Source organism: Manis javanica, chromosome 10 (assembly GCF_040802235.1).
Source record: "Manis javanica isolate MJ-LG chromosome 10, MJ_LKY, whole genome shotgun sequence".
NCBI lineage: Eukaryota > Metazoa > Chordata > Mammalia > Pholidota > Manidae > Manis > Manis javanica.
In genome coordinates, this window is record NC_133165.1 from 82,717,162 (window position 1) to 82,742,203 (window position 25,042).

General features: G+C 35.9%; 1 protein-coding gene across 1 annotated transcript; it reads right to left on the reverse strand.

Annotated features, from left to right (window-relative positions):
* Positions 1 to 20,396: 20,396 nt before the first annotated feature.
* Positions 20,397 to 21,335, reverse strand: LOC140843788 (olfactory receptor 6C2-like). The gene has a single exon (XM_073214211.1). The coding sequence runs from the start codon at positions 21,333 to 21,335 to the stop codon at positions 20,397 to 20,399; it is 939 nt and encodes a 312-aa protein (XP_073070312.1).
* Between the last annotated feature and the right edge of the window lie 3,707 nt (positions 21,336 to 25,042).

Below are 25,042 nucleotides of genomic sequence, written 5' to 3' on the forward strand. Positions count from 1 at the left end.
TATTTGGTGGAACACTACTGTGATCACTGGGGACCACTCTGCTCTTACTCCAGGAACACACAGAAGTCCAGCTTCCAGACCTTTTTCCAAAGGTAGCAGAAGGGCCAGCCATCACTGGTCCATGTGTCAAAATATCCACGATCACGTCCACTCGACAGAGTTTCCAGGGTTAAAAGCAGATGGGCCTGGCAGGAGGATTTTGCACTGCTGGCCATATCCTGGCTGCAATAACTCCTTTTTGGTTTTCATATACAACTGTATAGGACAGATAACAATGTGTGTTAGTATGTTCACAGGACTCTAGGCTCTCTTTCAGGATTTTCATCCAAATGCTGTAGCACTGTCTGTCCATAAGCAAGATGACAAGCCCTGTTGAAAGACTATTGGTGTCTGACTTCAGACCAGATTTCTACAAACCCTTGTACCTCTCTATCATGCCTTCTCCAATAGTGTTATATGGTACATGAAACTTCTATTTTATTCCTAATTGCTGAACCCATTCTTGTTCTGCATGTCCAGTAGAGTGGATGCCTTGATCACTCTCAATCACCTGCAGTCGGCCACAAGCTGCGAAGACACATTCTAGGTACATTTTGTTCATTTCTTATCTGCAAGATGTGCAGGAAAAGAAAAGAATAGTCCAGTAGCTGTGTCAACACAAGTCACGGTATACCAATATTCTTCTGATATTGGCAGGGGCCCAATATAATCTACTGTCACCTGACAAGGGGTATCAGCCCCTTTACTGCTGTCCCATGTTGCTGCAGGACTCAGTGTAAGTCCCTCTTAGAACACACAAGGCACTCCTTGTGGGCTCTGCTAACTTCCTAAAAGGTCAGCAGCACGCCCAAAAGACAGACTACAGCTAACATTGTATTCTGCCCTGTGTGCAACAGATTCTGATGTAACCATTGAACTACCTCAGAGGTAGGCTTTCCTTCTAGGCAGCAGACCTGTAATAATAAGTCTGCTTTATCATTCCCTGGGGATACCAAAGGCAAATGGCCTATCATGTGCTGTACGGTAACTGTCCTAGTCTGATCAGTGGCCCATAGGTTTTGCCACATCTCTTGCTCCCAGTGGGACCAGTGACCAACCATCCAGATGGCATCGTACCATGTTGGTAGCCACAGGTTCAAGCCCTGATTGATGTTCTACCTGTCAATGCAGTCAACTATAGTGTAGGGCTCCTGGGTGATCACGAGACATAGTGCTCGCAACTCAGCCCATTGTCTGCTCTTGCCCTCTCCATCCTCCATCCATATTGTCTCAGTCTCAGGAGGGAAGTCACAGCCCTCCAATTTAGGGGCTGCCCACAACCTGAGTTACCTGTATAACCAGCATCTTCAGGGATAGGGAATTTTCCCTCTTGATAAGGACTCTTGGCTACCATGGCTCAAATGCAAGTTCTTACTGCTTTCCACTACTGTATGTCACTGGCCCCATTACTCACTGAATTTTCCCACTTATGGGCCTGGAAGACAGAGCACTATGCTGCTGTAAGTATGCACCCCATTTGGCCAGAGCAAACAAATGTGAACACCACTCAATGGCCTTTGGTCCAGTTTGCACCCACCCTGCAATGGGATAGGTGGTTATTACCTTAGCTGGAGCTTTCCCAGTGATTGGTTCCATAGCCAGCAAGGCATGAGCCAGTTGATTCGCTATCAAGTTGTACCAGAAATCTCCTTTCCATAGTTGTGTCCAGAATCCAATAGGTTGGCATGTTCATGTTGCTGCTAAAACCCAATCCATAAACATCTTTGGTTACATGAACATGTAACTCACATGATCTTGATGAGTCCATTACACTTATGCCCTGTATGGCCTTGGCTACTTGGCTGTTCAGACAGCAGCAGTAAAATCAGCTGCACATGTTTATCCCAGTCCCACCTGATGCCGTATTGTCCCAACCAGTATAAGGGATTCAGAATTTGTGCTAAGTGCAAGATAAATAATCTCCAGTAATCCAAGAGATCCAAAAGCTCTAGTAATACGGCAACAGTTGGAGGAGGAGGGAAAGCCTGCACCTTGTCTATGACTGCTTCTGGGATAACTTTAGTTTTACAAACCAGACAACCCCTAAGAATTTACAGACAACCCAGGTCCCTGAACCTTGATGCTGTTCACAGCCCATCCTTTCTCTTATAGATGTTGCAGCAGTCTAGGAACTGACCCTTCTAGAATCCGATGTGAGCATGATAATGTAGTGATACAACTCTGAGCTCTGTGGTTGATCCTTATTAACACCAAATAACTACACTAATTCCTTCCAAAATGATTTCAATCTCTAATGTTTGCTTAAAGCCATAAGTAAATTGAAGAAAATCCAAGTCATTTGTTATAGAAATTCTAATTAACTAGCTATGAGAATGTTTCACTTAATTACTTTAAAAATAGTCCTTTCCTTCAGAAGTGGGACATACTCTGAATCAACCACTTGCCTATTACCCATAGTAAATCTCCAAGAGTTTTCAGGTTTTGGTAAAGGAATGAAAGGATGACCCTGGTTTAATGTTTTAGGATGAGCAGGCACTTCCATGAATGTGAACATCACACAACTAACAATAAGTTAAGTGAATAGTTACAATAGATACAGTAATTAAAATAATTAAATAGTTGAGTCAACACAAGATATGGAAAAGAAAACATAAACAGGCCACCTACCTCTCCTTGCTTCTGTCTTAACACAATTCTGCTCTACACAAGTCTTGAAACTTTAGGCCATGTCCTTGCTCCTAAATATCTTGAAAATAAGTTAACACTATTGTTTGGCTACTGTATGTTTACTTCTCTTGTCTTATAGAAAACTAAACATTTCAGAGAGTGCAAGGATCTAAATTATGTCATCAGATGATTTCCAATTCAAAGTTGCTTCCAGAAGGCCTTTGTTTCACCTATTTTAGGTGACCTACTATATGTTGATATGCAAATCCAGCCCTATCAAACCCTTCATTCAACTCCAAATTATAAACTCTTGTTTCTTTTTACCACAATTCAATTAACTATTCATATCTTTCTAATTTTGGTCAAACATATAAAACTGTTTCTAAAAGAAAATAATTTTCAAAGTCTCTCAAAGACTGCAGAGATGGTTGTTTCAGTTACTTGTTTATCCCTGAACAGCCTGAGGGTTAGAAGGATGAGGAAAGGTTTGCATGGCTTGTATGTGGACTCAAGTCCCAGATGAATTAGGATCCAAAGTTATTTATGAATCTTTTGTGTAATATTTTGGCAAGGACTCTGAAACAGGCAGCAGTGGGGACAATGTCCTCAGAGAACTGAAGATTCCACAGTGCTATCCAACAAAGGACTTTACACAAAATATAAATCAAATGAGAAAGAGCAAGCCTACTTTTTACTCCTTTTCTGCAATAACACCTATAGTGTCTAATTACTGTAAGAGAATACAATTACACCTTTTCTTCTTTGGTAACATATTTTTACTATAAGTAATGCCTATTTATTATTAAAAAATTAACATAAGAAAAATGGAAAAATAAGCTAAAGGCAATAACCGCCCTTAGTCTATTATATATTTCCATATAATCCAATGTAAATATATTCTTATGAGCTGACATTTTCATAAATATGGAGCATCCTTTATGTCATGGCTTTCAAATTATTATGACAATTAAAAACAAACCTTTTTTCTCAATAGTTAGAAATTTGTATCATTTGGAGAAGACGCAGTATTTCATTTTGGTGCATTCCATCACAATTTGAAGTCAATTCTAAAAGTTGACACTTTGGGATTGCTTAAAAAACATTTCACTATTATAAAAAATGACTATCTTGAGCTTATTAAGTGATTCTACAATTTTTATTATAAATATATAAATCTTTTTAACTCAACCTTCAGCTGTGATACAGACGTTTTTGTACAAATATCCTGTTCTACTGACAATATTTCCTAAATCTAAGCATAAATTACTATTGCTTATGTATATATATATATTGTTATCTATGTATGTATATCCTGTTATGTGTATTGTGACTATTTCACCACTCGTAAGATGGTCTTTAAATGTGTTTATTCTATTTTATTTACATAGAATTTCATGTTACTTTTAAGAAAAAATTTCTATTTTTCTATATAGGCCTTATATATTTTTCAAATCTTTCATACTCAATACTTTTTAAATGATTCATGCTCTTTATTTTTGTTATTATTTCTGTTTAATATTTATTAATTTTATTAACAATATATAAAATATTTAATTAATAAATATTGAATATTGTTAAATAAAAATTTTCATTTAATATTTAATAAAAAGTTAAAAAGTTCAATATTGATTTTAATAGTTTTCTATGAAACAAGCAGAGTAATAATCAGAAGAAATAATAATACAAGGGCATCACACTTCCTGATTACAAACTAAACAAGAAAGCTAGAGACGGTTGTGGCATCAAAGCATACATACAGAACAACAGAGTAGACTAGACAGGCTAGAAATAAAGCTCCACATACAGTAATTGACAAGGAGTGCAGATGACATGATATTGTACATAAAAAGCCCTAAGGAATCCACTCCAAAACTACTAGATCTAATATCTGAATTCAGTAATGTTGCAGGATACAAAATTAATACACAGAAATCTGTTGCATCCTATACATTAAAGATGAACTAGCAGAAAGAGAAATCAGGAAAACAAATCCATTCACAGTTGCATCAAAAAGAATCAAATATCTAGGAACAAACCTAACTAAAGAAGTGAAGGACCTATACTCTGAAAACTACAAGACACTCATGAGAGAAATTAAACAAGATACCAATAAATGGAAAACACATTCGGTGCTCATGTACAGGAAGAATTAATATTGTAAAAATGGCCATTTTGACAAAGGCAATCCAGAGACTGAGAGCAATTCCTATCAAAATACAAATAACATTCTTCAGAACTAGAGCAAATCATTCTAAAATTCATATGGAACCACAAAAGACCCTGAAGAGGCAAAGCAATACTGAAAAGGAACAATAAATCTGGGGACATTGCACACTTAGACTTCAAGCTCTACTACAAAGCCACAGTAATCAAGATAATTTTGTACTGGCACAGGAATAGACCCATAGACCAATGTAACAGGATAGAGAGCACATATATAAACCCAAGCATATATGGGCAATTAATATACAATTAAGGAGCTATGGACATACAATGGGGAAATGACAGACTCTTCAAAAACAGGTGTAGGCAAAACTGGATGCCAACATGGAAGAGACTGAAACTGTATTATTGTCTAACCCCATACACAAAAGTAAACACGAAATGGATCAAAGACCTGAATGTGAGTCATGAAACCATAAAACTCTTAGAAGAAAACATAGGCAAAAATCTTCTGAATATAAACATGAGCAACTTTTTCTTGAACACAACTCCTCAAGCAAGGGAAACAAATGCAAAATGAACAAATGGGACTACAACAAACTCAAAAGTTTCTGTACAACAAAGGACACCATCAACAGAACAAAAAGACATCCTACAGTATGGGAGAATATATTTGTAAATGACAAGTCTGACAAGAGGTTAACATCCAAAATATATAAAGAACTCACACACCTCGACACCCAGTAAGCATGACCCAATTAAAAAATAGGCAGAGGATATGAACAGACAATTCTCCAAAGAAGAAATTCAGATGGCTCACAGGCATATGAAAAGATGCTCCACATTGTTAATTATCATGGAAATGCAAATAAAAACCACAATGAGCTATCACCTCACATCAGTTAGGATGGCCAGCATTGAAAAGACTAAGAAAACAACAAATACTAGTGAGGATGCAGAGAAAGGGGAAACCTCCTACACTGCTGGTGAGAATATAAGCTGGTTCAACCATTGTGGAAAGCAATATGGAGGTTCCTCAAAAATCTAAAAATATAAATACAATTTCATCCAGGAATTCCACTCCTAGGAATTTATCCAAAGAATACAAGTTCTCAGATTCAAAAAAACATATGAACCCCTATGTTTATTGCAGTACTACTTACAGTAGCCAAGATATGTAAGTAACCTAAGTGTGCATCAGTAGATGAGAGAATAAAGAAGATGTGGTACATATACACAATTGAATACTATTCAGCCATAAGAAAGAAACAAATCCTAACATTTGCAACACTATCGATGGAGCTGGACAAAATTATGTTCAGTGAAATAAGCCAGGGAGAGAAAGGCAAATACCAGATGATTTCCCTCATTTGTGGAGTATAACAATGATGTAAAACTAAAGGAGCAAAACACAAGCAGAATCACAGACTCCAAGAAGGGTCTAGCAGTTACCAAAGGGGAGGGGTGAGGGATGGCGGATGGTAAGGGAGGGAGAAGCAGATTGAGGGGTAATATGATTGGCACACATGGTGTGGTGGGATCATGGGGAAGACAGTATACTACAGAGAAGGCAAATAGTGACTCTGTGCCATCTTATTACACTTGTGGAAAGTGACAGGACTGGGGTAAGGGAGGGCTCTATAACATGGGTGAATGTAGTAACCACATTATTTTTCATGTGAAACCTTCATATCAGTGTATAAAAATAATACCTTAATAAAAAATAAATAATAGGTTAAAGATGGCAGTGTGAGAGGTGAGACAGAGGCTTCCTCCTAAAACCACATATAATATGAAAATATAATTAATACAACTAATCCTGAGAGAACAACAGGAAAGAGGACGGCGCCAGACTGCACACACCTGGAGAAAAGAGCAGGCGTCATGGAACAGGGTAACATACCAAAGCTGTAGCTGAGCAGGACCCAAACCCGTCCCCTACCCCAGCCCCGCGGCAGGAGGAACATGAACTGAGCAAGCAGGGAGTGGAGGCCTGGGACTTCTGAATACCTAACTCTGGAGATCTGCTCTGGGAGCACAAACCTACATTTCATGGTGTTTTCATGATACTCGTGTGATTACGGGGTTGGAAAGCTAAGACAGGCTGAATTCCTGGAGAGACTGAGATTCCAGCTGCTTGTGGAAAGCAGGGATCCATATCTGGCTGCTCTGGGACAAAAGCTTATACCTGTATGCTTGGCCCACTGGATCAGGCAGTGGAGACAGGCATAGCACTTGGGAGGCAGGAAACAGCTCTTTCCTCCTCCAAGGCACCAATACCGCTTCACTGCAATCCCCAACATTGCTTCAGGGACTGAGCAGCTTCAGAGAGTAGAGCTTCTGGACACTACAGGGCTCCATACAGAAATATGAAATGCCAAAGGAACCTGGTCCAGAGTAAAATTAATGTAACTCTTGAGAAAGATTTAAATGATATGGACCTTATGACTCTTCCTGAAAAGGAGTTCAAAATAAAAATCATCACCATTGCTAATGGAGGTATGGAGAGATATTTAAGAACTCAGGAATGAATTCCGGTCAGAGTTCCAATCATTGAAGAGCACAATGGAGGGTATTAAAAGCAGGTTAGATATGGTGGAGGAGAATATAAATGAAATAGAAACTAGAGAAGAGGAATACAAAGAGGCTGAGGCACAGAGAGAAAAAAGGATCTCTAAGAGTGAAAGAATATTGAGAGAACTGTGTGACCAATCCCAATAGAACAATATTCACATTGTAGGGGTACCAGAAGAAGAAGATAGAGAGAAAGGGATAGAAAGTGTCTTTGAGGAGTTAATTGCTGAAAACTTCCCCAATCTGCGGAAGGAGATAGTATCCCAGGCCATGGATTCACAGATCTACCAACATAAGGGAATCAGAAAAGACAACACCAAGACATATAATAATTACAATGGCAAAGATCAAGGATAAGGACAAAATATGAAAAGCAGCCAGAGAGAAATAAGATCACATACAAAGGAAAGCCCATCAGGCTAACTTCAGCAGAAACCTTACAGGCCAGAAGGGAGTGGCATGATGTATTTAATGCAAAGAAGTAGAAAGGCCTGCAACTAAAAATATTTTATTGAGCAAGATTATCATTTAAATTTGAAGGAGAGATTAAACAATTTCCAGATAAGGAGAAGCTGAGAGCATTTAGATCCCAAAAACCATCTTTATGGACTATTTTGGAGGGACTTCAATAGATGGAAGTGTTCCTAAGATTTAAAGCTGTCACCACAGTAAAGAAGGTAGAATAGCTAATTACTAAGCAAATGCAAAATAAAATTAACTATACCCAAAGTCAATCAAGGGATAGACAAAGAGTACAGAATATGACAACTAGTATATAAAGAATGGAGGAGGAAGAAAAGGAGGAGAAAAACAAAAGAAACCTTACATTGTGTTTGTAATATCATATTAAGTTAGTTAAGTTAGACTCTTAGGTAGTAAGGAAGTCAACCTTGAAGCTTTGGTAACCACGAATCTAAAGTGTGCAATTGAAACAAGTATACACCTATTGCTAATCACCCTAAATATATATGGACTGAGTGCACCAATCAAAAGACATAGAGTCACTGAATGGATGCAAAAACAAGACCCACCTAAATGCTGCCTACAAGAGATACACTTTAAATCCAAAAACATACACAGACTAAAAGTGAAGGGATGGAAAAAGATATTTCATGCAAATGTAATAGAGAGAAAAAAGCAGAAGTTGCAGTACTTATATCAGACAAAATAGACTTTAAAACAAAGAAAGTAACAAGAGACAAAGAAGGACATTACATAATGATAACGGGGACAATCCAACAAGAAGATATAACCATTAAAAATATATATGCTCCCAACACAGGGACACCTACATATGTGAAAGAAATACTAACTGAAATAAAACGGGAGATAGAATGCAATGCATTCATTCCAGGAGACTTCAACACTCCACTCACTCTGAAGGACAGATCATCCAGACAGAAATGAGTAAGGAAACAGAGGCACTGAACCACACATTTAGAAGAGATGGACCTAACGGACATATAGAAGTCTACACACAAGCAGCATAATACACATTCTTCTCTAGTGCACATGGAACATTTTCAAGAATAGGTCATATACTAGGCCCCAGAAAGAACTTCAGTAAATTCAAAAAGATTGAAATTGTATCAACCAGTTTCTCAGACCACAAAGGTATGAAACTAGAAATAAATTATGCAAAGAAAATTAAAAACCCCACAAAAACATGGAGGCTTCACAACATGCTCCTAAATAACCAATGGATCAATGACCAAATAAAAACAGAGATCAAGCAATATATGGAGACAAATGACAACAATAATTCAACACCGCAAAATCCGTGGGATGCAGCCAAGGCAGTGCTAAGAGGAAAGCATATTGCAATACAGGCCTACCTCAAGAAAGAAGAACAATCCCACATAAGCAGTCTAAACTCACAATTAATGAAACTAGAAAAAGAAGAAGAAATGAGGCCCAATGTCAGAAGAACGAGGGACATAATAAAGATTAGAGCATAAATAAATAAAATCAAGAATAATAAAACTATAGAAAGAATCAATGAAAGCAAGAGCTGTTTCTTTGAGAACATGAACAAAATAGATAAACCCCTAGCCAGAGTTATCAAGAAAAAACGAGAGTCTACACACATAAACAGAGTCAGAAATGAGAAAGGAAAATTCACTATGTACACTGCAGAAATACAAAGAATTATTAGAGAATACTATGAAAAATTATATGCTAACAAAATGGATAACCCAGAAGAAATAAACAACTTTCTAGAAAAATACAACGTTCCAAGGCTGACCAAGGAAGAAATAGAAAATCTGAACAGACCAATTACCAGCAACAAAATCGAACTGCTAGTCAAAAAACTACCTAAGAACAAAACACCTGTACTAGAAAGCTTCACTGCTGAATTTTATCAAACATTTAGTGAAGATCTAATACCCATCATCCTTAAATTTTTCCAAAGACTACAATAGGGAATACTTCCAAATTCATTCAATGAGGCCAGCATCACTCTAATACCAAAACCAGGCAATGACACCACAAAAAAAAGAAAATTACAGACCAATATCCCTCATGAACATAGATGCAAAATTACTCACAAAATACTAGCACACTAAATTCAAAAATACATCAAAAAGATCATCCATCAGGATCAAGTAGGATTTATTCCAGGGATGCAAGGATGGTACAACATTCAAAAATCCATCAACATCATCCACCACATCAACAAAGAGAAATAAAACCACATGATCATCTCCATAGGTGATGAAAAAGCATTTGACAAAATTCAACATCCATTCATGATAAAAACTCTCAACACAATGAGTATAGAAGGCAAGTACCTCAACATAATAAAGGCCACGTATGTCAAACACACAGCCAACATCACACTTAACAGTGAGAAGCTGAAAGCTTTTCCTTTAAGATCAGGAACAAGAAAAGGAGGCTCACTTTCCCCACTTCTATTCAACATAGTACTGGAGGGCCTAGCCATGGTAATCAGACAACACAAAGAAATAAAAGCCATCCAGATTGGCAAGGAAGAAGCTAAACTGTCCCTGTTTGCAGATGACATGATATTGTACAGAAAAAACCCTCAAGAATCTACTCCAAAACTACTAGATCTAATATCTGAATTCAGCAAACAAAATTAATACACAGAAATCTGTGGTATTCCTATACACTAACAATGAATAGCAGAGAGAGGTATCAGGAAAACAAACCCATTCACAGTTGCATCAAAAAGAATCAAACACCTAGGAATAAACCTAACTAAATAAGTGAAAGAGCTATACTCTGAAAACTACAAGACACTCATGAGAGAAATTAAAGAAGATACCAATAAATGGAAACACATCCTGTGCTCGTGTATAGGAAGCATTAATATTGTCAAAGTGGCCATCCTGCCTAAAGCAATCTAAAGATTCAATGCAATTCCTATCAAAATACCAACAGCATTCTTCAACAAATTAGAGAAAATCGTCCTAAAATTCATATGGAACCACAAAACACCTTCAATAGCCAAAACAATCCTGAGAAGGAAGAATAAAGCAGGGGGAATTACGCTCCCCGATGTCAAGCTCTACTACTAAGCCACAGCAATCTAGAAAATTTAGTATTGTCACAGGAACAGACCCATACATCAATGGAACATGTTGCAGAGCCCTGATATAAACCCAGCCATATATAGTCAATCAACATACAATAAAGGAGCCATGGACATACAATGGGGAAATGACAGCCTCTTCAACTACTGGTTTTGGCAAAACTGGACAGCTACATGTAAGAGAATGAAACTGGATTATTGTCTAAGTTCAAGCTCAAATGTAAACTCAGAAAGAATTAAAGACCTGAATGCAAGTCATGAAACCATAAAAATCATAGAAGAAAATATAGGCAAAACTCTCTTGAATATAAACATGAGCAACTTCTTCATGAACATATCTCCCTGGGCAACTGAAATAAAAAGCAAAAATGAACAAGTGGGACTATATCAAACTAAAAAGCTCCTGTACAGCAAAGGACACCATCAGTAGAACAAAAAGTTATCCTACAGTATGGGAGAACATATTCATAAATGACATATCTGATAAAGGGGTGACGTTCAAAATACATAAAGAGCTCACATGCTTCAACAAACAAAGAGAAAATAATCCAATTAAGAAACGGGCAGAGGATCTGAACAGACAATTCTCCAAAAAAGAAATTCAGGTGGTCAACAGGCATATGAAAAGATGCTCCACATCACTAACCATCAGAGAAATGAAAATTAAAACCATGATGAGATATCACCTCACACCAGTTAGGATGGCCAACATCCTAAAGACAAACAACAAATGCTGGTGAGTATGTGGAGAAAGGGGAACCCTCCTACACTGCTGGTGGGAATGTAAATTAGCTCAACTATTGTGGAAAGCAGTATGGAGGTTCCTCAAAAAACTAAAAATAGAAATACCATTTGACCTAGGAATTCCACTCCTAGTAGTTTACACTAAGAATGCAGGAGCCAAGTTTCAAAAAGACAATATGCACCCCTGTGTTTATCACAGCACTATTTACAATAGCCAAGAAATGGAAGCAACCTAAGTGTCCATCAGTAGAAGAATGGATAAAGAATATGTGGTACATATACACAATGGAATATTATTCAGCCATAAGAAGAAAACAAATCCTACCATTTGCAACAACATGGATGGAGCTAGAGGGTATTATACTCAGAGAAATAAGCCAGGCAGAGAAGGACATGTATCAAATGATTTCACTCATCTGTGGAGCATAAGAACAAAGCAAAAACTGAAGAAACAAAACAGCACCAGAATCACAGAACCCAAGAAAGGACCAACAGTTACCAAAGGGAAAAGGACTGGGGAAGGTGGGTGGGAAGGTAGGGATAAGGGGGAAAAAGGAGCATTATGATTAGCAAACATAATATAGGGGGGATGTGGCACAGGGAAGGATGTACAGCACAGAGAAGACAAGTAGTGATTCTATAGCATCTTACTACGCTGATGGACAATGACTGCAATGGGGTATGGTGTGGGGACTTGATGATGGGGGGAGCCTAGTAACCACACTCTTGCTCACGTAATTGTACATTAATGATACCAATATAAAGAAATAAAATAAAATAAAATGGGACAATTTGAGTCTGCAAATAGCATAATGAAATTAATACAACATAGATAATATATTTTTAAAATCCGTGATCATATAGTCTTTAAATGGAAATTGATCACCAGTGGAAGTCACTAGGACATCACATTACTACCACAAAACATTGATAAACAAGGGAATGCTCCTTTCTACCTTTCCCTGGAGTCAAATATGTTATCAAAAAAGCCATGAATTCACAATACTACCAAGAAAGCAATGTTTCAAAACCTATTAAGAGAAGAATGAAGCTCAACAATGTGTTACTGTGTGCTAAACACCATTTGTGAATTATTGATGGGCATATTCATAATAGAGACATCAGGCTGCCAAGACCTGAATACACTGACCAATCTAAGCATTGCTAAAAGTACGTCAAATGTGCATTATAAGGGTCACGATGTGGTGCAACAGAAAGCATACCACCTCACCTATTGATCATTTTGCTAAAACCATGAATCTAAATCAAGCCAATAATTAGAGCTAACATGTAAGAAGAAACTGGATGATTGAGAAACAAGATAAGTGACACTATAAGGAAGCAATTAGTTAAATATTCAAAGATATCATTAACTACAAATGACCTCATTTCTCCCTTAATCAAAGGAAGAAAAAGTGAAAGGATCATAAGAAAATTTTTAAATGATATAAGTAACATAACTACCAAAAGTAATATGTTAGATTTTGATATAAACAACTTACCTTAAAGAAATACAAAACAAAAAACAGAACGTCTTTATGTGACCCAGGGAAATACGAATACATACAGAATATTAAAATCTATTATGATTTATTGATAATATTGGTATGTGGGATAATGGCACCATGATATTATTCTTATTAAGAAATTTTCCTTATCAAATAGCCATATTTATAGATAAACTTGTGGGTGAAATGTAATGAATGTATGGGTGAATGGTATAAGGTGAAATGCCAGCCAAAACATAAAATATCAGAGAGTGATAGAGAAAAGTATTTTTAATATATTGATAACTGTGGAAACCAGACAATGAGTACATGTCTGGTAATTATTGTACCATGTCTCATTTTATGAATGTTTAAAAATCCCCACCCAAGAACATTTGCAAAACCTAGGTTACTGAATAATTTTCTACAAAATTTATCTGCTTGATGAGAATAGAATAAACCACTACTCATAACTGGCTATATGCAAGGCAAGCACACGGCCCTCTTACCTCTACTCACCACTGAGTCAGCTCTCGGGGACAGTGTTATTGCCTAATGATAGCAGAATTGTTTGGCTTCTAACATGGCAGGAAAGTCAAACCAGTTTAAGCAACCTCCCTCATCTTAGCCATATTCTTCAATCTGTATTTATTATGAATGAAATAACTATTAAATTCATTTAAATTAATGAGCATGTTTATCATTTGTTCGGATCTGACATTGAGATAATGTGTGACTAAATAGTAGCAAAGAGCAACCAGGTTATGGTCTAGATAACTGATATCATGGATAACATATACATTTGTGACCAAGCTATGAGCCCAGAGGATGAACCAGGCTTGAATAGAAAATGATTTTTCACCTTTGGTTAAAGAAGTCAGAAATCTGTGGTGTCACAGTAGTTACATTCACTTGTATCACTGAGGACTTGATTTTCGGAAGTTGAACTCTACACCCTTCGTGTAGTGGTGTACATAGGCTAAGGAACTCCCGCTTGGGGAAAAAAGCAAAAGTAAAATATTAACTGAAGTATATATGTTGTCTGGATTTAAGATGATGGATTAATAGCATAGGTTATGGTAGAATCAAAGAATCAGAGAAGCTAAATATCTCAGAATTCTGAAGTGAAGCACAGCCATAGGGTGAGGATACCTGCCCAGATGCCTTCATCTTGAGATGTGGAAGGCCACTAAATATTTTTGGTATTCAATGAGGGCTAAAAATTGGAGAACCTTTCTCTCAAACACCCTTAAATATTGAGAAATCCATGCAGGGACATCTATGTTCTTAATGGGCTCATCTGAGGAGGCTCTGCAAAGAACAGATGATTAGCAATTAGAAAAAAGCCTAGAGGCAGGATTTCCTCAATGAGATTGAACATCCAGGCTAAAGACCATTTTTTCTTTTCTCCTCTCCTGTGGTTTTTACTTCTTTTTCCATTTTCACTTATTACTTATTTCTCTATATTTGTTACCTGATATTTTAAATGTAATTTTACAGTTTTTATAGTATATAATCCAATTAACATCATTTATTACCATTATTTTAATATTCATAATGTATATCATAAATATATTACATTTTACTTTTTTGATACTTTGTTAAAATAAATTTTCTTAAAATTTAGTACTCACAGATATTTCTTTTATGGGTGTTTAATTTTGTCAAATGCTTTTTCAGCATCTCTGGAGATGATCCTGTGGTTTCGTACTTTTTGTTGATATGGTGTATGCTGATGGATTTTCAAATATTGTATCATCCTTGCATCACAGGAAGAGATCCTACCCGATCATGATGGATGATCTTTTTGATGAATTTTCAAATTCAAGGTGCTAATATTTTGTTGAGTACTTTTATATCTGTGTTCATCAGGGATATTGATATGTAGTTTTCTTTTTTTGTGGTGTCTTTGCCTGGTTTTGGTATTATTCTTTTGCTGGCATCCTAGAATGAGTTTGGAAGTATTTCCTCCTCTTCTGGTTTTTGGAAATCTTTAAGGAGGATGGGTAGCATGTCTTCACTAAGTCTTTGATGAAATTCAATGGTGAATTCATCTGGTCCAGGGGTTTTGTTCTTAGGTAGTTTTTTGATTACCAATTCAATTTATTGCTGTTAATTAGTCTGTTCATATTCCCTGTTTTTTTCCTGGGTCATCCTTGGAAGGTTTGATTTTTCTAGAAAGGTGTCCATACCTTCTAGATTATCCAGGTTGTTAGTATATAATTTTTTACAGTACTATCTAATAATTCCTTGTATTTCTGTGGTGTCCTTAGTGATTTTTCCTTTCTAATTCAGTTTGTTTGCACAGACTCTCTTTTTTTCATGGTAAGTCTGGCTAGGTGTTCATCTATTTTGTTTATTTTCTCCAAGAACAAGCTCTTGCTTTCATTGATTCTTTCTGTTGTTTTTTTCTCACCAATTTTATTTATTTTCTGTTTTAATCTTTATTATGTCCCTCCTTCTACTGACTTTGGGCTTCATTTGTTCTTTTTCTAGTTTCATTAATTGTGAATTGAGACTGTTCATATGGGATTCTTCTTCTTTCCTTAGTAGGCCTATATTGCAATATACTTCTCTCTTAGCATGGCCTGTCCTATGCACCAGAGATATTTTGGGGTTGAATTATTGTTGTCATTTCTTTCCATATATTGCTTGATCTCTGTTTTTATTTGGTCATTGATCCATTGATTATTTAGGAGCATGTTGTTAAACCTCCATGCGTTTGTGGGCTTTTTCATTTTCTTTGTGTAATTTATTTCTAGTTTCATACCTTTGTGGTCTGAGAAGATGGCTGGTACAATTTCAATCTTTTTTAATTTACTGAGGCTCTTTTCGTGGCCTAGTATATGATCTATTCTTGAAAACATTCAATGGGCACTTGAGAAGAATATGTATCCTGCTGTTTTGGATGGAGGGCTCTGTGGATGTCTGTTAGGTCCATCTCTTCTAAATGTGTTGTTCAGTGCCTTTGTTTCCTTACTTATTTTCTGTCTGGTTGATCTGTTCTTTGGAGTGAATGGTGTGTTGAAGTCTCCTAGAATGAATGCATTGCATTCTATTTCTCCCTTTAATTCTGTTAATATTTGTTTCACATATGAAGATGTGCCTGTGTTGATTTCATAGATATTTATAATGATTCCATCCCTGTGTTTGACTGATCCCTTTATCATTATGTAATGTCCTTCTTTGTCTCTTGTTACTTTCTTTGTTTTGGAGATTATTTTGTCTGATACAAGTACTTCAACTTCTGTTTTTTACTCCCTATTAGTTGCATGAAATATCTTTCTCCATCCCTTCACTTTTAGTCCTCGTACGTCTTTGGGTTTGAAGTGAGCTGTTGGGGGCAGCATATAGTTGGGTCTTGTTTTTTTATCCATTCAGTGACTCTATGTCTTTTGACTGGTGCATTCAGACCATTTACATTTAGAGTGACTATCGATAGGTATGTACTTATTGCCATTTCAAGCTTTAGTTTTGTGGTTATCAAAGGTTCAAGGGTAACTTCCTCATTATCTAATGGTCTAATTTAACACACTTAGTATGCTATTATAAACACAATATAATGGTTCTATTTTTTTCTTCCTCCTTTTTCTTCCTCCGCCATTCTTAATATATTAGGTATTATATTCTGGACTCTTTATCTACCCCTTGATTGACTTTGGGGATAGTTGATTTGATATTGCATATGCTCAGTAATTAATTTTTCTACTTTTTTAGTGTCATTTTACTTTCTCTGGTGACAGCTATTTAGCCTTAGGAACACTTCCATCTATAGCAGTCCCTCCAAAATACACTGGATAGATGGTTTGTGGGAGCTAAATTCAGCTTTTTATCTGAAAATCGTTTAATCTTTTCCTCAAATTAAATGATAATCTTGCTGGGTAGATCATTCTTGGTTTGAGGCCCTTCTGCTTCATTGTATTAAATATATCATGCCACTCCCTTCTGGCCTGTAAGGCTTCTGCTGAGAAGTCTGATGATAGCCTGATGGGTTTTCCTTTGTATGTTATCTTTATTCTCTCTCTGGTTGCTTTTAATATTCTGTCCTTATCCCTGATGTTTGACATTTTAATTATTATATGTCTTGGTGTTGTCTTCCTTGGTTCCCTTCTTTTGGGAGATCTGTGCCCCCCCATGGCCTGAGAGAATAACTCTTTCCTCAGATTGGATAAGTTTTCATAAATTATCTCCTCAAAGTCACTTTCTATCCTTTTTCTCTCTCTTCTTCTTCTGGTATCCCTATAATGCAAATGTTTTATTCTGTTTTGATTGGTCACATACCTCTATCAATGTTCTTTTATTTCTAGAGATCCTTTTATCTCTCTATGTCTCAGTTTCTTTGTATTCCTCTTCTCTGATTTCTACTTCATTTACTGTCTCCTCTGCTTCATCTAATCTGCTTTAAAATCCCTCCGTTGTGTGTTTCATTTCAGATACTGTATTCTTTAATGATTGAATCTTATTATTCCCTGTGGTCTTGAATATTTTTCTATACCTCCATGAGCATGTTTATGATTTCTATTTTGAAATCTCACTGTGAAAGGTTGATAAATTCAGTTTCGCTTGGCCCTTTTCCGGTGTTTGTGGGATTTTGGTTTGAACCAGGTTCCTTTGGCATTTCATATTTGTATGTGGTGCCGCCTATTGCCAGAAGCTCTACTCTCTGGACCTGCTCAGCCCCTGGGGCAATGGCAGGGGTCACAGTTGAATGGCACTGGTGCTTGTCAGGAGGAAAGTGCTGTTTCCTGCTTCTCAGTGCAACACCTGTCTCCATTGTCAGGGCCATTGGGCCAAGAATGCAGGTAGAATCCTCTATGGTTTGTGCTTGTAGCTGCAATAGACTGCCCCCCCCCCACCCGGCTGGCCTGGTACAAGAGCAAGCTGGTGCCAGCCAGGAGGAAGGCGCAGCATGCTATGTATTATGGTGGGAGGCCTCAGAGCTGGGTAGCCAGACAGGGGAATGGAGCACCTATAGCTCTTAAAAGTTCCCAATCTGCTGGGCAGAGTGTGCCCAATTTTGTCCACCTGTCCTTTCTCCTGAGCAGCAAGCTCTCTGCAATCCTTGCCCCTTTAGCAGCCCTCCTGCTGTTAGGGAGTCTCTCAGACTGCCTGCCTTTCTTTTGTCCCAGAGCAGCCAGATGTGGATCCCTGCTTTCCACAAGCAGCTGGAATCTCAGTCTCTTCAAGTATTCCACCTGTTTCGCTTTTCAACCCCACTAATCTCCAGATCACCATGTAATGTATGTTTGTATTACCAGACAGATCTCCAGGGCTGGGTCTTCAGCAGTCCTAGGTCTGAGCCCCCTTCCCACTCCATTTCTCTTCATACTGCCCATGATCTGGGGTTGGGAAGTGATTTCATCCTGCTGTTTCACAGCTTTGATACATTGCTCTGTTCCACGAGGTCTGTTCTTTTATCTAGGTATATGCAGTCTGGTACAGCCTTCTTTCCTGTTGCTCTTTTAGGATTAGTTGTATTAACTATATTTTCATATTATATATGGTTTTGTGAGAAGGTTTCTGTCTCACTTCTCATGCCATCATGTTTAATCCCCTTTCAGTAATTCATGCTTTTAAACTTTGATTTTTCCACATTTCTCCAGTGTAAATTATGAATACACATATATATTGTAAGATTATTTTCAGGTTTATCAATATACATTTTCAACAAATTGTGGCTTACATTTTATTTCCTTTAGATATTTAAATATAAATATTTTACCAGGATTGTTTCTGACTGTCATGCCATTCTTTATCTATTTTTCACAGATTCAAGTCATTGTTACTTTGATATTTTTTCTCTTCTTATGTTAGTCCTCATTTGCATCTTCTGAAGCTTCAAATCATCATATTGGTAACTTATCCTTTATGTAACTAATATTGGTCTAGGCACCAGGCATAAAGCATTCTAGAATTTGACATATGAAGCAAACATTCTCCAAGGCATTTGCCTCTGTCAGTAGAAGGACAAGTAAAGATGAAATGCAGTTTGGTAAGGAATGAAAGTACCAGGTAAGTGATGACACTAGTGTGAATGAGTCAGACTGACCAAGGCCTGGTGGTACTCTTGGTGCAATCATAAGACAAGGTCACCAAAAAATTCCTGTGGGAATGTCATTTTAACTGGAGGGCCCTTTGGGTTTGGAAGTCAAAAAATGAGGGGACAATTCCTGCCTGCGTAAGTGACAGTATGAGAAGTGGCCTGAAGTACGAGAACAAGAATCAAAGGAAATTTTGCTATGTTCAACTATAGAAGTGGAAGTTGGTGCATAATGCATTCAGTAATGAAATGCTAGTCTTCCTTAAAAGAATTATTGTTAGGTTCATAATTTGGATTCTTGAACAGTCTTTTTTCCTTTTAAAATAGAAAATCATCTCATTGATATTTGTATTCACATTTTATTCTTTTTTTTTTCATTCCCAGTATATTTGACTTACTGCTTATTTATCACTCTTCTAGCCCTACATTAGTTTCCTTGTGCTTGCTGCCATCTGTTTTTTAAATGCTCTACATTCAAGATTTGAGATTTTAATTGGAATATCAATGTTAATCTGTTTTATGTAACTTCAGTGAAGGATTTATCTTAAACAGGAATTGCCAGTGCATTTGTCTCTTCATTGTAACTTGAATCATGTCCTTTGGCAAATTTTAAATAACTTTTATATTGGACAGGATCCAGTCAATAAAATAATATGAGAATCAAGTGATTTTAAAGATACTCCATTATTAAATGCTTCTCTCAAATCATAAATCTTTTACATATTCCCTAATTGAAAAATATTTTGCATTTATGAAATTTTACCTCATAGCACTTAGAAAAGTATTGATTCTTTTCAATATTAATTCCCTTCTCATTTGAGTAAGGTTTTTGTCTTATTTCTGTTTTTCTGTGTGTGTGTGCTTTCTTTTGAGTGATGACGTTCACTATTGTAATAATATTTTAAGATAAATTTCCCAATCCTTTCAGCAATGGTAAGGAAATCTTAGGAGTGAAGTCTAGTTTAGATTTCCTGAAACACTTATTCTTATTTTTCTTCATTACAATTATAATCTGAAAGAAGCTTTTATATAAGGAGATTAAAGCGGTAAGTTGACCACGGACAGTACTTGATGGAAGGACAAATATAGATGAGGAAAAGACAAAGTTAGATAGAAAAAGAAGAAAAAGTGCTTAGGGATCTGGACATCAATCATCAATGTTCCCCTAATTCTTTGAGAGCAATATAAACCTTTTGACAAAGTCATTAAAGGCTTGTTTCACTTGTTTGTTCCTCAGAGTGTAAATGAATGGGTTTAACATGGGGGAAATGGAAGTAGTGAGTATAGATACTCCCTTATTAATGGCCATTTCATCTTTTGCTGAAGGTTTGATATAAACAAAGATGCAGCTGCCATAGGTGATAGAAACCACAATAATGTGGGAAGAACAGGTGGAAAAGGCTCTTGTCCTCTGCTGGGCAGAGGGGAGTCTTAAAATTGTTCTGATGATGTACATGTAGGACAGAACCACACACACCAGAGTCACAATAAAAACCATCACAGAGCAGATAATCACCATCTGCTCTATGAACCATGTATCTGAGCATGAGATCTTCAATATTGGCTTAGCATCACATGCAAAGTGGTCAATGGCATTAGAGGCACAGAATTCCAGGTCCAGTCCCAAGCTAAGTGGTGGCAATATGATCAGCAGAGTAGTCACCCAACAGCAGAAGACAAGCCTTTTGCAGACCCTGTAGTTCATAATAGTCATGTAATGCAGGGGTTTGCAGATGGCTACATATCGATCAAAGGAAATGGTAGCCAGGAGAAAAAATTCTGTTACACCAAAAGTGTCTGTAAAAAATAGTTGGCATACACAAGCATTATATGTAACAGTCCTGTCACCTGTTGATATACTGTATAAGAATCTAGGAATGCATGCAGAAGTGAATGAGATTTCTAACAAAGAGAAATTTTGGAGAAAAAAGTACATCGCAGTTTTAAGGTGAGAATCCACTAACGTGAGGATGATGATGCTCAGGTTTCCAGTTACACTCAACATGTAGGTGATCAGTAGAAATATAAAAATCAGAATCTGTAGCTGAGGGTCATCTGTCAATCCCAGGAGGATGAAACTGGTTAGAGATGTGTGGTTTCTCATTCCTGGGTCCTGTCTATTTCCCAGTCTGCATGTAAAAGCAATGGAAGTAAGATCTGAGTAGAGAGTGGAAAAATTGTCTTACAATGGGTTTTGTTCAAAAAAGCTAAGCAATGTATTTTATGTGTATTTTGTTTTTCTTGATAATGAGTTTTAAAAATAATTCATGTTCTTGGCTCTGTTGAAAGCATATCATTAGGTGGATCATAAACCTGGCTTTCAAATGTTTTTTACTACAACATATGGTAAGGTAGATATTTTATATTGCAGCCCAGTGTACCTGCTCACACCTACACAAATACTTAAATACATATATTGGAAACAAAAAACTAACCCTTAGGTTCTCTACTCTCTGATGTTTATGTTCTAATGTATCTCATTAAAAATAAATACATGTATCATTAAGTTGATTTTATAGCCTACTAAATGGTCATGACTGTATTTCAGAAAAAAAATAATGTTTTTATGGAATTTTTAGAATAATGTAGCCCAAGGAAAATAGAATCTTCCATGAGAATTTTTAAAATGTGCACTATTATTTTAATTTGCACTTTGGAATAGATTAGCTCATGGTATACTACTTCCCTTAAGAATATTTCCCTTATCAATAACCAAGGTTTTCCTCATTGTCACTTTCTGCTTGTAGGATTTTTTTCCTGAATGAACTAAAAACACAACAGTTGCGTGTGACACAAGATATTCCTAGTTTCCTCTACCAATGCTGTCAAAGCCTGTTCCACTGCACAAGTCATTTTATATGTACTACCTGTCTGGAAAAAATTTTGCATAATCATTTATGTTTTTCCCCTACCCCTTATTATATCCATTATGCTGATTCTGACCTATACCTGGGTCTTTGTAATTCATTCCTCTGTTTCTATTTAACTCTTCAGAGAAGTCCTTCCAAATCTCCCAAGCCACATTAAGAACTTTCTCTGTGTTTTTGCCACACTTTATGCTTAATAGCGGATGTAAAAAATTTGTTGGAAACAGCATTTTCTTCTTGTTTAATGTAATAACCTCAGAGCTGTAGGAGACTAAGATATAGATTTAATTCAAGGTAATATTTATCCCCAGGCCTGCGTAAGTTATAATATTTATTATGTGGACTCAATTTTAAAACTACTCTGACAACTCTTACTTTTGCCATATCTTGATTCTAATTTAGGAGATTCTTGGTGGCTTTTATGTTTGGTGTAGGAAATATTCTGAGTGGCTCCTAAGTCACACCCTGACCTGACTATGTACTCAGCATATATGTAATACCTACATTGAGGCAAAAAAAAAATGTTACCTAACTTATCACTGCTTGGCAGAGAAATAGTTTTCCTTTATTGAATTCTATCCATATTTACTCAATACACTTGCCAGAAATATATGAACACCACAGAATAAAACTCTTAAATTCTGCTTTTGGACCATTGTATGCTCTGTGGTTGATTCTTACTTTAACAACAAATAACTACACTAATTCCTTCTAAAATGATTTCATTCTCCAACACATCTTAAAGGCCATAAATAATTTGATGAGAAACCACATCAATCATTATGCAAATTCTAATTAACTGGCTATGTAAAGGTTTCATTTAATGAGTTTAAAATGTCCTTTCCTTCAGAAATTGGAGATACTCTGTACACACCATCTGCCCATTTCCCATAGTAAATACCTAAGAGTTTTCCGGTTTTGGTAAAGAATGCAAGGATGTCCCTGCTTAGATGTTTTAGGATGAGCTGGGCACTCCCCTGAATATGAATATCACACAACTAACAATAAATTAAACAAATAGTTGCAATAGATTAAGCAATTAAAATAATTAAATAGAATAAGAGACTTGAGACATAGAAAAAGAAACATTACACCCACGTACGTCTCTTTTCTTCAGTCTTAACACACACTGTGCTTTACACAGGTCTTGAAATTTTAGCCATGTCCTTGCTCCTAAATATCTTGAAAAAATTAAGAGACACTATTGTTTCACTGATATATGTTTCCTTCTTTTGTCTTTTAAAAAACTGCAGGAATCTAAATTATGTCAGCTGATGATTTCCAATTCAAGGTTGCTTCCAGAAGTCCTTCGTTTCACCTATTTTTAGGTAACCTAACATTTGTTGATAAACAGATCCAGCACTAACAAAATCTTCAATTAACTCAAAATTATAAACTCTTGTTTCTTTTTAGCACAATTCAATTAACTATCTATTGATCTTGGTAAAATATATCAAACTGTTTCTTAAAGAAAAAAATTTTCTTAGTCTCACAAAGACTACAGACATACTGGTTTCAGTTGCTTGTTTATCCCCGAACATCCTGAGGGTTAGAAGGACGAGGAAAGCTTTGCATGGCTTGTATGTGGACTCAAGTCCCAGATGAATTAGGATCCAAAGTTATTTATGAATCTTTTATGTAATCTTTTTGCAAAGACCCTGAAACAGGCAGCAGTGGGGACAATGTCCTCAGAGAATTGAATATTCCACAGTGATATACAACAAAGGACTTTACACAAAATAAAAATCAAATGAAAAAGGGCAAGCGTACCTTTATCTCCTTTTATTCAATAACATCTTTAACTGCTAATTACCATGAGAGAATACAATTACTTTTGTATTTTGGCAACATATTTTCACCTTATGTAATTACTATGTATTATTAAAACATTAACATAACAAAAATGGAAAAATTAAGCTTAAGAGTAATAATGACACTTAATGTCTCTATTATACCCTTCCATTTAATTCCATGTAGTATATTCTTATTAATTGGCATATTCACAAATATGAAACATCCTTTGTGGGTAGGTTTTGAAACTACTTTGATAATTAAAAACAAACTTTTGTTTTACTCAATGGTTATAAATTTATATCATCATTTGGAGCATAAGTAATATTTCTTTTTGGTTCATTCCATTATGATTTGAAATCATTCTTAACAATTGAAACTTTGTGATTTCTTAAAGAAAAAATTCACTCTTATAAAGAATAACTACCTTGAGCTTCTTATATGATTCTATAATTTTTATTATAAACATGTTTTTTTATATATCAACTTTCAGGTGTGTTGCAGTCATTTTTCTATAAATATATTTTCCTTTTTATAATATTTCCTAGAACTGTGCATTGTTATTACTTATTCTATATTAACAATTTGTGATATATGTTGCAAATATTTGACCACTTTTAAGTTGGTCATTATTTATGATATTTTACATACGTAGAATTTCATGTTATCTTTCAGAAAAAAATTATTTTTTTCTGAATAGGCCTCATACATTTTTGATATCCTTTATGCATCATACTTTTTAAATGAGTACTGCTATTTTTATTTGAAATTATTTTTAATATTTATTAATTTTATTAATATTAAATAAAATATTTATGTAATAAATATTTAATATTTATACAATTTTTGTTTAACATTTATTAATATTGAATATAAAGTTAAATATTTTAATGTTGATTTTCATAGCTTTCTATGAACCAGAATAATAACTAGATAAAAGAACAAATCTGAAGGTAACACACTTCCTGATTTCAAACTATACTACAAAGCTACAGTTGAAACACTATGGTTCTGGCATAAAAACAGGCATATATACCAATGCAGGGGAAAAGACGGCCTAGAAATAAACCTCCACATATATTATTTGACAAGCACCCAAGAACACTTAGTGGAGAAAGGAATACTTACAATAATGGTGTTGGGAAAACTCGAT